This window comes from Salmo salar, chromosome ssa10 (genome assembly GCF_905237065.1).
Source record: "Salmo salar chromosome ssa10, Ssal_v3.1, whole genome shotgun sequence".
Lineage (NCBI taxonomy): Eukaryota > Metazoa > Chordata > Actinopteri > Salmoniformes > Salmonidae > Salmo > Salmo salar.
Window position 1 is genome coordinate 6,654,745 of NC_059451.1, and position 13,886 is coordinate 6,668,630.

The 13,886-nt window shown below is 39.9% G+C and overlaps 1 protein-coding gene across 17 annotated transcripts in view; it reads right to left on the minus strand.

The window, feature by feature from the left end:
- Positions 1-13,886, minus strand: part of adgrl2a (adhesion G protein-coupled receptor L2a) — a 215,429-nt gene that overhangs the window by 63,230 nt on the left and 138,313 nt on the right. For 11 of the 17 annotated variants that reach the window (XR_006756885.1, XM_045687266.1, XM_045687270.1 and 8 more), the window contains 3 exons: positions 9,891-10,000; positions 4,402-4,416; positions 2,452-3,252 (listed from right to left, as the gene is read on the minus strand). Coding sequence is in view for 16 of the 17 variants with exons in the window: in XM_045687266.1 (XP_045543222.1) it covers positions 2,452-3,252; positions 4,402-4,416; positions 9,891-10,000 (926 nt within the window). In the remaining variant the exon portion in view is untranslated. The remainder of the gene's footprint in view (positions 1-2,451; positions 3,253-4,401; positions 4,417-9,890; positions 10,001-13,886) is intronic. The other 6 variants (XM_014215660.2, XM_014215654.2, XM_045687269.1 and 3 more) reach the window with 2 other exon arrangements.

Sequence of the window (13,886 nt, forward strand, 5' to 3'; positions counted from 1 at the left end):
TGGGGAGCCAGGCCCAGCCAATCAAAACGAGATTTTCCCCACAAAAGGGCTTTATTACAGAAATAAATACTCCTCAGTTTCATCAGCTGTCCAGGTAACTGGTCTCAGATGATCCCGCAGGTGAAGAAGACGGATGTGAAGGTCCTGGGCCAGGCGTGGTTACACTTGGTCTGCGGTTGTGAGGTTGATTGGACATACTGCCAAATTCTCTAAAAAGACGTTGGAGCTGGCTTATGGTAGAGAAATTAACATACAATTATCTGGCAACAGCTCTGGGGGACATTCCTGCAGACAGCATGCCAATTGCATGCTCCCTCAAAACACGAGACATCTGAAGGCATTGTGCTATGTGACAAAACTGCACATTTTAGAGTGGCTTTATTGCCCCCAGCACAAGGTGCACCTGTGTAATGATCATGTTGTTTAATCAGCTTCTTGATATGCCACAGCTGACAGGTGGATGGATTATCTTGGCAAAGGTGAAACGCTCACTAACAGGGATGTAAACAAATTTGTGCACATAATTTGAGAGAAATAAGCTTTTTGTGCATATGGAACATTTCTGGGATCTTTTATTTCAGATCATGAAACATGGGACCAACACTTTACATATTGGATTTATATTTTTTGTTCAGTGTAGTTAGCGTTTAGGCCTAAGGGTATAATGTAGGTATCTTATGTCTCCCACATCCCAGACGAGCCCCTAAATATGCACTATGTTACAGCCCAGGTTCTCTGTGGGAAGAGTTAAGAATGTTTGTTAGACACACGTTTGACTGAAACCCAGTCTTATTTTGTACAGCACCTTTAAAGTGCTTTATTTTCTATATTGGCATTCAATGTGCATTCAACAGATGAGTTAATCAACTGAGCAATGCAACTCTATTCCATGAATCTGCAAAAATGGTATTGAAACCATAGTTCAAAGTTAGTTCAATGTCTGGCTTTTTATAGCCGTATAACTTGGAACTGTAACAAAAATATTTGAATACTTCTTAGATTTAACGAGATGACAAGTGTTTTTGCTACTACCATTACCATAGCTGTCTGTAAACAGAAATGTAATATACTAGCTGCCTTTCTGCTGATTGTCACCTATTTGTATTTGAGTATCTGTTAATGACAAACTATTTGCCAAATGGGAAATCGGAAAAGAAAATGACATTTTGCTTGTAATGCTGCAAATATTCAATCAAAATCCACAAATACCTCGTTATTGGCTAAAGAGAAACTTCAAACAAGTTGCTCATGGACAGCAATAAAGGAACATTAGTGAATTTTCATCTTCCTCCCCTTGATTACTTCACTTCAATCCAGTGCACCCACTGCATACTAATTTCCCCCTAAGGGTCTGTATCTAAACTTAGGAGAAGTTATTTTGTTACACTAAAGCCTGTCTGGCTCTTACTATAGTGGGCATGTTCCACTGGTTGAACCCAATTTAGCCTCCTCAGCCCTATCAATACAAAAGTGGGCTAGCAAATACATTAATAAATATTGAGCTGTGGTAATCTGGAGGAAAGTTGCTTGACCTCCACGCTCATCGCCGACTGTATGGAGTATTACATGGATTTAGGACTTGGGGTGAGGAGGGGATTAGGGTAATTACAGTTATTATATGCTCAATGTAAAGACTATCTGGGGCCTAAGCGGCCTCATGTCAATTTTGGACAGTTAAATTAAAAACATATTCATCTGACATGACCCGAGTGATTGATCCCTTCCCCGTGTTCTCTGCCTCCTCTTCTTCCAGAAGACACACTGTTCCTCATACTAGCCTGATAGTGTGAACCCTTTTTTTGTCATTTAGCAGACGCTCTGATCCAGAGTGACTTACAGGACCAATTAGGGTTAAGTACCTTGCTCAAGCGAACATCAACAGATTTTTCTCCCCGTCAGCTCAGGGATTTGAACCAGCAACCTTTAAGGCTACTGGCCCAATGCTATTAAACACTAGACTACTTGCTACCTGAACGGTGCCCGATGGGGATTAAGGGTTTCTGTACCAGTGGGAATAACACTTTGTACCTGTCCAGAAAGGTATGATTCCAGTGGTGGGGGTAAATTTCCTCTCTCTCTGGGAGAAGAGCTGGTGGCAGCAGCTACCCCCATGGGCCTTCCTTTGCACTGGGGACGTGGGGGAACGCCCGCACCGTAAACCCAACTAAATCCCCCGATACTGATCCCTTATGAGATGGTAAGTGGGTCTGTGATGTTGTTTACTGCTGAGCAAGACTACTTCACCCCGAGAAGCTTCATGCACTCCAAAGCTTCTGTAACATATCTAACACATATTAAATTCTAAATAAACAAATCTGCCATCCGTGACACTTGACACGCAGGCAGTGGAATACCCAAGGAATATCAACACACTTAATAGCAGCCATATTCACAATGTCACAAAATGCAATTTACCAGTATTGTGCGCTGAAGAAATGAGATGCTGCTTACCGTGAGCGGGATCGGGTGGTCCGAACTCCAGATTATATCTCAGGATGTAAAAATTATTCCACACGTATAGCTGGTTATCTCTGGGATTGTAATCCACAGCTGCGATATACTGGTACTGGTTGGGAAAGTGGATATCCACATACTCTCCACGGTTCTGTTTGGTATTGTAAACGTAGTCTATTAAGCTTTTGCTGACTTCACTCTCGTTATCTTCATATGTGGACCTCACTACGTAGAGTACTCCACAGATCATGAAGGCATTGGAGGCCGATCGCTTGTCATACGTCGTCTCCCAGGTGGCCTCGAAGCGCAGTGTGTAAGGGTTCAACTGGCTGATGACCATCATGCCATTGTTCTGCTCTGTGGCGTAGATCACCCACAGGCCGTTCTCATCCACGGCCAGGTCGATGTCCGTTTTCCCACCCCACTTGTAGGGTGACGTGTCATGATAGTTGGCGTTATTGATGATGGCCTCGCCGCTTTTGATTCGGGTCCGTATGTCAAACTTTACAATGTTGCGGGTCCTCTCCTTGTTGAAAAACACGGCCCCATCGTAGACCACAAATCCAGTGCCATCCACCCGGTGGGGGAGCTTGTACGTGATGGTTTGCCGGGCGTTTTGGAAGTCGTCGAGGGAAGAGTACTCAATGAGTGTGTCTGTCCGGTAAGGAGTCCAAGGCATGAAGTAGATTTTGTCACCGGCTTGTAGAGGGTCTTTGCACCATGACCCGGCTTGCTGCTCCGCTTCAAAGAGAAAGGAAGGATCACCGACAGCTTTCAGAGTCCCAGGACAAACAAAAACTAGTGATGGGGGAAGAGTAAAATAAGAAACAGATTTAAGTCAACAAATCCAAGTGAAACGTATCAAAATAGCAAAAGACAATGTCAAGATATCTCTAATTTCTCCATTTTGTTTTACGGGTTGTCCAAAAAGAGAGTGGGGACAAACACACATTAAAGTGCCCAAAAGACAACTACAGCTATAACCAATGTTCACAAGCAGTATGGGGAGTTTGGTTTTGTGCATAGAAAGAAAAAAAGGAATAGGAAAGTTGTTAAGCAAATGTATAGTATATGAAGTAATAACATAACTTTCTGAAACAAAAGAAGCCTTGCCTCTTAGACATCTACTGTAGGGGAATAGAAAACAAACGAGGGGAGAATAGAACAGAACGAAAACCAAACAAAAATCCTGTAAACAAAAAAGCAGCCAACTAAAGTCATTTGGCAACAGACAGGAGGTTTCAATCGAGAGCAGGATTCAGCAGGTCTGAAAATGTGTATTCTGAGACATTTGCCACTTACACCACTCTTTTTACCATATACCTGAGAGGTTTGTTGTTGTGACAAAATGTTGCAAATTTCCTAACCATTAAAGTTACAAGTGAGCGTGTTCTCAAGGTGTTTTTGTTGTTGGTCTGAGTACGTGCATGAATCAAAGGAGAGAAGAGCAGCAAGTGGCAGGATAAGGGATGAGGAGGAAGAGGGAAGGGATAAGGGGGGAGAGGGAAGGGATAAGGGATAAGGGGAAGAGGGAAGGCATAAGGGGAGGAGAGGGCGCTAAAAGAGAACAGGACATTAGAACCAGTAGATTTCAAAGGGCCAGAAAACACTGTTACCATGGCATGCTATGGGGAGGGGTTTGGAAGCCAGGCAATATGAGATTGGGCTGAGTAGCAAAAGCACCCAGGGGGATGGGGGAAGAAACCCCTATGGAATCCAGCTACTACACTCTGCACTTACAGCTGTACTGCTGCTAGTGTTTTATCATCTTTTTTCTTTAAATCAGTCTCACTCCCATCGTTGCAGTTTACTGACTACTGTTATATGGGGAATGTGTTTGTTGCTACTGCCTGCTATGGGGTTGGCACACCGTAGTGGGGATAGGAAGATTTACAACCATATGCCACAAAACAAGGATCTAGGGTTTGGATTGTGTCAGTTATTTACCTTTTTGCTCCACTTCTATTTTAAGCATTGGAAGAGAGAATGAAAGGGGTGCAAGGAAAAAAAGAGATTAATATGAATTAACTGTCATCTCTATGGTTACATAAGCAGTAACATATAATGACACATGGACAAAGATAGGCAGACCTATTTTGAGAAAGGAAAGAGAAACAGGAGATACAGTAAACACCATCAGACAGTGCAGACGACCCCCTATCTCGAGGGAAAGATTAAGGTTAGGACACCCAGAGTGGTCCACATGGACAATGTATGGAGCTAGTGGCCAAGTGTTAAGCTTGGTTTATAGAAGGTTGGTCAACCACACTTGGCCACAACAATGTTCATTTTATATTCAGGTCAACTGTCTGTAGGCTGCTAGTGTGACTACTGTTGTCACTTTTGATAACATATACACTATTTTGACTTTTGATATATCTGGATGTAACCGTTGAACATCAGACGATAAAATAATGTTAATGACATTGCTGTGATTTTTGATGAACAGCAATTGACCAACAAACTATAAACCAAGTAACTCTGCTGCTAACAGAGTAAATTATTAACATCATATCTATCAAATATTTCCACAAAAAAAACTCCCAACTCAATTTACAGTTTAACACTATTGAAAGGGAGCTGAGTCCCATAAAAGAGGAATCTGTACATTGTCCTTTTAAAAACAATCTGATCACCAGGGTCGTGTTCAGTAGGCAGAAACTGGAGACTTTTTTTTACTGAAACAGTGAGGGGCTACCTGGACTTGAGTAACACTGATGAGAAATATAAAGGTTCGTTTTCCGTTTTTTTTTTAAATTCAGTTGCATGCCATAAATGGACACGACCCAGGTAAATAACACAAATACCAAACACAACACTTTCTTTGTGCTAGCAACAAACAATACTAGTTAAAGAATTTGTGTCATGAAACCAGAGGTCTAAAATAAGTCCTATAATGGTAATTTAGAGTTAAAAAGTTTTGTTCAAAAATAGAGCCTGCAGTTCACAGTTTACTGTACAATATTGCAGTGATCCAACATTCATAGATTTTCCAAGGTCTATTTCATTAGTTACAGATTGATATAGAATCTATGATGCACTGTAAGTTGGTGATTTCATATTTTTGCACCAAGGCTTCCGGCACCTGCTGAGTATGACTTTAGGCAGCACAGGTGCAAACAAAAACAAACCCTGAAGCATCTGCTGACATTTGTGGTTTATTTGCCCTCTCTCCATTGAGGAAGTAGATAATCAGTTAATATAACTACTAAAAGTAGTGTGTTATAGTTATAGAACAAAACAGTAGTGTAGCAATGTTTTGACATTTACCATGCATTAAGTTGCAAAGTAAACATTGCACTTAATTAGTTGTGTAAATTGAGGTTAATGATAATAGTGCCATTTGTATTTTGGATTGATGGTGGAATGACTCATTTGCTAGTTCATCGATTTGAAAATCTTACTGAATGAAACACAATGTTAACCAAAATGTGTAAATAACATGTGTTACATACGGTCATCTGCTTTCATATAAAGACAGCCTATTAGTACTCTAAAGCAAGAATATAATACAGATTCAATGAGCTGTTAGTTTATCACAATGGGACATTGAGTAGAAAAAACAATCAATATCAATAGCAAAGATTTCATGAGGCTGTCAATTTAATCAGATAGAATACAAAGATGCTTTTATAGTACAATACATACTATTTTACTGTTCTAAAATATATCCCTCAAGTGTGTAGAAAAGAGTGAAAAGAGAAAGAAATAAAAAAGAGAGAAAGAGGGAGAGGCATAAGCATGTCCTCCACTCTGCAAAAATGCAAGTGATTCAAGTGTGAGGAAGGCATGGTTAAGAATGAGCAGAGTTCTGGCTACCTACAAGATTAAACGGCAGAGATGCAAACAAATTAACAGACAGCAGAAATTCTCAGACAGCCAGCCAGATAAAAATTGAAGAAGACAGAAATCTGAAAAAGGAGAGGAGACAAGATGGAAGACCTGAGCAGACATTAGTGTAAAACTAAAAAGGTCATCAGAAACTGGTCAGTAGAGGAACATAATGAGAGTCAGGGAGCCAAGGAAGTCTCCTGCAGATTGCACAAGGGAAGAAGAGAAGTGAATAACATTTAAAAGAGCAGCATTACAAAAACAAGATAGCACCAAAACCCTGCCATCATTATCACCAAACATAGCAGTAAAGGGGTCCCTGTTAACTTATTTTAAGGTATACACCTATAAATAACATGAACATTCTGTCTTTATTTAATCATTACTCTACTTTAACCTTGACTAACAACAAAACCTCTTTATTTGCTGGAGTCAGAAGCTCCTTTGATTTGCATGTAATGTACTTTCTGGAGTGACTAGACTTGTGTATTGGCTGCAATCCATGGCCTCAGAAGCCTGCTGACCACCATGTAGACTCAATCAGTGGCTCCAGTCTCGTCCAGAGGGCATGAAATTAAATTGGATTAAATTGGGGAATAATGCAAACTCTAAATAATATAATTGAGCAAAGCAAACTACGCTACTAATGTCAGTAAATGTAAAGAGTAAAGTTCTCAATTGTAAATGTGATGGAACATAAGCTGAAGCATCATGCCTATTTTCTTTGCCTGAATAAAATACTTATCTGTCTGTTTCTATATTGTACAGTTTTGGAGGATAGCTATGATAGCAGACGATGACATAAAACAAAATTAGGTCTGACTGCTTTGGAATCCTGTTAACATATGTTTGCATGCCTCTGCATTTTTATAAGGTGCCGTAGAAACAGTCGTGGCAGATTTCGTCTCGCTGCTTCGATGCAGAATGCAAAGAATGATGTTAATGAAGACTTGTATGTCACTTTGATATCGTCCTGGCAATTAACACAGGCAATACAGAGGGCTACTAGATGCCAGGTGAAGGCCCAACCCACATCCACAGACTAAACACAGAGATAATGGGGCCTAATGAGGATAGCTCTTGACATGAACCAAATAAGAACAAGAGGTAGATTTATGGAAATAGAGGTTATACAGACCCAGGTATTTTAACCATATATATGGTGGAAATATAGGTTTTTGTTGGTATGTGCTACTTTGAAAGATCCAAGACGTATCGAAGATGGACCAGTTCGAATTGAATGCTTGTTAAAGAGAAATCAATAAATTACACGACATATTACATCAAACCAGTGATAAAGGTAAAATGTGTTGGATATATTCTGAAGTAAGATTGTCAGTTATGTTGCAGAGGCTCTAGAAGCTTTAGTCTAGAATGATGATGCATATGTCTACTGGTCTTCACTCATCTCACTTGTGGATTGGCTTAATAGGGGTTTAATGTTGACTTGAAAAATATATTTCCAAGGACCTCTCTAAGGGCCATATTTATTAATAGTTTGAACCAGGTCAAGGTTTTTAATCAAAATATCTTCATGTTCACCATATGATTTGCTCCCTCTGGTAAAAGTGGTAATATCTCTGCACTTATGCAGAAGCTTACTAAATATTGCCCAGTGAAGGCAATTCTTGGCTTGAGACAAATCTGATACTTCAGAGTTTAAAGACGGTCTTAAGGGTAGTCACTGGTCACTGGTTGGGTGCTTGTGTGAGGAAAGACAAGGGGTTGGTGGGGGAAACAAAACCAAACACAGCACTGCCCCATGGAACACAGTCTACAACAGCACTTGGTGGTCTAGCTGGGTGGGGGAACACTAAAAAAAGGGCTGGACTGGGGGGGAACACTAAGAACTTACCAGGGCAGTTGATATACGACACATTCTGTATCCTCGGTCCTATTTTGGGCGGACATGGACCTTTACGGAAATTAAGAAGCAAAAAGATGGCGCTACATGCATGGACTCTATGGATCAACCAAAGAGCATAGAGAGGTTTGCTTGGGATCTTTTACAAAAAATCTACCTATAGCTGGGATTCAACGACCTCGTAGTTCCTTTGACATGTTCCAAGGGAAGTTTGTCTGCTTCCTTAGCACAAGAAGGGACAGGAACCCCCCAAAACATATTGAGGGTGTCTAGGTGGACCTTGGGGCTAATCCTATGATTAAGGTCTCAAGCAAAACAGCAAGAGATGGATCGATAGTTCTCTATAACTTTGAGACAAGCAGAGCAAGATCCTGAAAAACAGTACTGGGATAGGGATTTTCAGCTAAAAATAATGAATTATGCTGTGCTTTCGTAGTTTAATCCTATTTCTCATTATTACATAGTTCATTGATAATCTCGGGTCTTAAAACCTTGGAGAGGTCAAACTTTAACTTGTAATAAGGTTCATATTCTAATGCTGTTCACTTAGCTATTCATATGAACGTTCTACGTAGAATGGTTAGAGCTTTGGGTCGTATAGACTATAATTATTCCAGATGCTCTCAGACGCTCTGAAATCATTTGATTAAGTGGTCAAATCTACACGATGTACATGTTTGTAGGTTGAGCTCACAAACACATTAACAGCTAAAATAGAATTGTAAGCAGCTAGTAGAGCTGGATCATGCTCAAATCAATGAAAGGAAAAATCCACTCAAAAACTTTCTTTTAAGTATTTTTTTCATTAGTCCACTGTTGATACAGTCCCAAAAACGTTTTGCATGTCAACAGTCAAGTTTTTAAGATATTGGACTTTCAAGAAGCAAAGTATCACCGGCCACATCATCATGACTGTATCAACAGTGGAGTAATGAAAAAATGACCAAATATTGTTTGGAGTGGATTTTCCCTGACTTTTGAATTCCTGGCAATTCATTGTACTTGCATATCAACAACATTATTAGGGCAATGGTTCAGACAAGGGGTATATATAGACTATAGATTATTTTGAGGCTAAGACACAATGAATATTGTATTAACCAAGTGATAGACAAATGTTAATCCTGTAATTTAGCATGATACATCACCTTGTTGAATTATCTAATTGGAGGCATTCTGTTTTCCTTCATACAAAACATCTGTTGACAGATCTCAACACCTGTTGTTCAGAAACTACATAGAACCATTGCAATGAGCAGTGGTGATTATTTTGCTGATATCAATCCTAGGTATGCATCCCAAAGTGCACCCTATTCCCTATATACTGTAGTACACTACTTTTGACCAGTGCCCTATGGAGCCCTGGTCAAAAGTAGTGTACAAAAAAGGGAATAGGGTGTTGTATCTGAGGGATGAATAGATCACACCTTTTATTGTATTACTTTAATATAGCCCTCCACTAACATCATCATATATTTAAAACTTACCTCAGCACGGTCCATTGACAAATGGTGTAGAGATAAAACATTGTATATAGATCCTCCCTAGGAACCAATACTTATGCAAATAATTTGAATTTATCTTACATTAGCGTGTAAAGAGAGATACATTATCAGAGTATATAGAGGGATATAGGGAGGGATCGAGGAAGGGAGATTGAGAAAGTGAGAGAAATTATAGAAAGAGAGTCAGAGAAGAGGACAGAGAACTGTTAAATGCATGATGGAAAGTTCATACTTACTGTAGGGAACACACTCATACTGGACCTCCAGATATTTGTAGGTCCCTGGACAGGGGTCTGGGAAGACATCAGAACCTGTGATCACTATGCACTGGGTTCGATTGTTGCACCTGGAGGAAAATAAGAGAGAAGCCATTCATAAAAGGCAGCTTTCCTTAACAATCTTCACAGTAGTAATACAGTACAGTTATTGTTGTTATAAAAATCAATAAGTGCAGACAAAGAAAATGGCATCCTATGCTCAGAGCAAATGGCATTGTTCCGTTCCTTGTCAATAGTTCAAACTTGACTTAAAAAGAGGCAAGAAAAAAAACAATACACTGATGGACAGATACCCAGCAAAAATACTTACATAATCTCTAGTTCCACATAGCATCTCCTCTGCAGAATGTACTGTATATGTCATTGTGCAGCAGTATCATTTGTGTTGGCAACACCGTGACTTTTAAGGAAACAGTATCTTTCCCCCTATTTTCTGAACAATGACCTTTCAGATATACGTTACAGACATTTTAATTGAACAAGAAGTGTTTTGCGGTTCCAGGGAATTGCAGGTGGCCACCCCTTGCTACCTACGAATCATGATAAATACATCAATGCCCCGAGCTGGTCATCTTGCCGATGGAGACTATCTGCAGCGCATAGTTTGTAAATCAATAGACCTGTTCTGCTGATTTAGTGATAACATTTGTTTCTCTTGTCACAAACCAGTGCCCACATTTACAATAGATCATTGGAAATATATGACAGTTTGTTGGGTAAATATTTATTTATTTATTTTGGTTTGACTCTTCCTGCCTCATTTTAAAAAGGCATCCTCAGTGTTCTGTCATTGACTCTAAGTCATTAGCATAGTCATGCTAGCCTATTGTCAATGGTTACCATAGATATGCAGTGAATATGTAGACAGACCTTTTAGATAAAACTTGACAAAATCTTTGTCTTAAGGATCTTTTCCAACTTTCTGCAGTGCAAAATCCACTGACTTGTACAAACAATCCAGTGTTAAAATGAAAAGCCCACTAAATCATGATAACATTAGGGAGCTGAATTAGCCATTAGATGTTTCCTGACCGGGCCTGAAGGCAATTAATCTCTCTCAAGTCCCCTTCTTTTTTCCCGCCTTCCCCAGTCAGCATCTATGACAATTAATATAATTCACTACTCTATTTTCTTCAAATACATACAAGGAGCAAATGTTTACTTTGTCAAAGGGAAAATGTCATTTGTTTGGCTTTTGGCATTAGTAAAAGCGGTTATAGGTCAGTGTAAAATCCAATTTAGGCAGTGTCACGAAACAAAACGCAAGCTGTATATTCCCAATAGTCACAGGCACGAGAGAGAGAGAGAGAGAGAGAGAGAGAGAGAGAGAGAGAGAGAGAGAGAGAGAGAGAGACCAGAGAGGTGTCTCATAAGGGACTTTACTTTATTAACGACCTTCATGTATGATAACAGATGAGAAAATCAGCATATTTGTTCATAGAAATTAGTTACAGCCTCCCGAGTGGCACAGTGGTCTAAGGCACTGCATCGCAGTGTTATCTGTGCCACTAGAGATTCTGGGTTCCAGTCCAGGCTCTGTCGCAGCCGGCCGCGACCGGGACACCCATGGGGCGGCGCACAATTGGCCCAGCGTCATCCGGGTTAGGGGAGAGTTTGGCCGGCAGGTCTATCCTTGTCCCATCGCGCACTAGCGACTCCTGTGGCAGGCCGGGCGTAGTGCACACTGACACGGTCACCAGGTGTACAGTGTTTCCTCTGACACATTGGTACGGCTGGCTTCCGGGTTAAGTGGGCATTGTGTCAAGAACAGCTTGGATGGGTTGGACTGTAACTACCAATTGGATACCATGAAATTGGGGAGAAGAAAGGGTATAAAAAAATAAAATAATAAAAGGAATGAATTACGATTCTGGAAACACACCTCATGCTGAGCCCTTAATGTAGCGCTTGGCTGTCTTGCAGGTTGCATTTCATGAGTCTGCAGTGTGTCAACATTTTCCATATTTTATGTGGTGACTTTGATAATCCTGTTTTTTTATGCATAAGAATATCATGCAAAACTAATATGAATTGCAGCTGGCTCCAACTCGAAACAATTGCTGGATGAATGGAGAATTAACGTCTGGCTTGTTACGTGTATAACTAAATAACATCACTACAAAGATTCATGAATCTAATAAGAATCTAGGTGTATCATGTAGGAAGAAGGAAAGCATTAGACAAAGAATAAGTTCCCAAATATCCCTAACCATATCTCTCAATGTTAGCATTTGCATTGATGGGACATTGAGATATACAGTATTGCCCTAATTTTACAGCTGGAGAGTAGGACCTGGCTCTATAGGAGTATCTATGGAAGTTTGTGACTTTGTCTCACTTGTGAACATTTTTTTTTTTTTTTTTTTTTTATTTCACCTTTATTTAACCAGGTATGCTAGTTGAGAACAAGTTGTCATTTACAACTGTGACCTGGCCAAGATAAAGTAAAGCAGTGCGACACAAACAACACAGAGTTACACATGGAGTAAACAAGCGTACAGTCAATAACACAATAGAAAAAAGAAAGTCTATATACAGTGTGTGCAAATGGCGTGAGGTGGTAAGGTAATAAATAGGCCATAGTAGCAAAGTAATTACAATTTAGCAGATTAACACTGGAGTGATAGATGAGCAGGTGAGGATGTGCAAGTAGTGATACTGGTGAGCAAAAGAGCAGAAAAGTATATAAAAACAATATGGGGATGAGCTAGGTAGATTGGGTGGGCTAAATCTCATGAGACCAACTGAAAAAGCCTTAAGCCTTCACAGACCAAAGTCCTCACTGTCAATTTGAGAGAGAGTTTATAGATCTTCCTATATTACATCACCTTTTGGGGCTTATAGTGTACATTTCTCAACCAAGGATATGTAAAATATGATGTCGTAGGATTGGAGTTTTAACAATTTGGTATAGAAACTGATTGCACTACATTAGACGTACATATTACATCTGAAGCTATTGATGTAACATTATGCTCTTGTCACACTATTTACAGTCAATAGGTGTAACGATCATCATCGGGTGATGAGGAAGCGGACCAAAACGCAGCTGGGAGCGAACACATGTTTATTCTTTACACTGAAATAAACACGTACACAAAACCAAGACAATGCCGATACGTTAACTGCTCAAAAACAAAGAGACAACACCCCACAAACAGCGTGGGGGAAAAAGGAACTTAAATGTGATCCCAATCAGAGACAACTAGCGACAGCTGTCTCTGACTGGGAATCGACAGAACCCAACATAGAAATAACCCACATAGAGCTAACACAAGGCTATAAACGTAAACATAGAAAACAAACCAAGGAAAAATACCCAACATGACACACCTTGACCAAAATACCCGAGTTCACCTGGTCAGGGCGTGACAATAGGTTGATAAAACTATGTGGATTATTGAAGATTATTTATTGGTGTGCTGTCCATCTCATTTACTATCGACTAGCAGTCACACTTTATTTGGATAGTCCTGTTCGTCCATCTGTAGATGCTCTTCAGATGGTTATACTATCAACAAATCTGTTGATAAGCAACTGCTTGCTAAGGTTACGGTTATGTTAAGAATATGGGTTAGGGTAAGAGTTGAGGTTAGGGTAAGGGTTAAGTTTAGGGTTAGGATAAGGTTAGGGTTATTAGACAGTTAGTTGAAATGTCTGTAAGCATCTACAGTTGGACTATCCAAATAAAGTGATACCCGACTACCCAACGTAACATGAGTTTGTTCTGTCATTCATTTTCCAATAGCATATCATTAACAGCTAATATCAGAATTCCAATCAAGTTGACCAGGAACATGGTACGAAATTAAACTCCCTTCTACTTTCACATCCTCAGTCTTCAATATAGTGGCTTTTCAATCAGAACGATAACATTCCAACTCTAATCCCATCACATCCCTGACCTTTTGGGAGAGCCAGACATCAGCACAATTAGATCGTCGTAGAACGCAA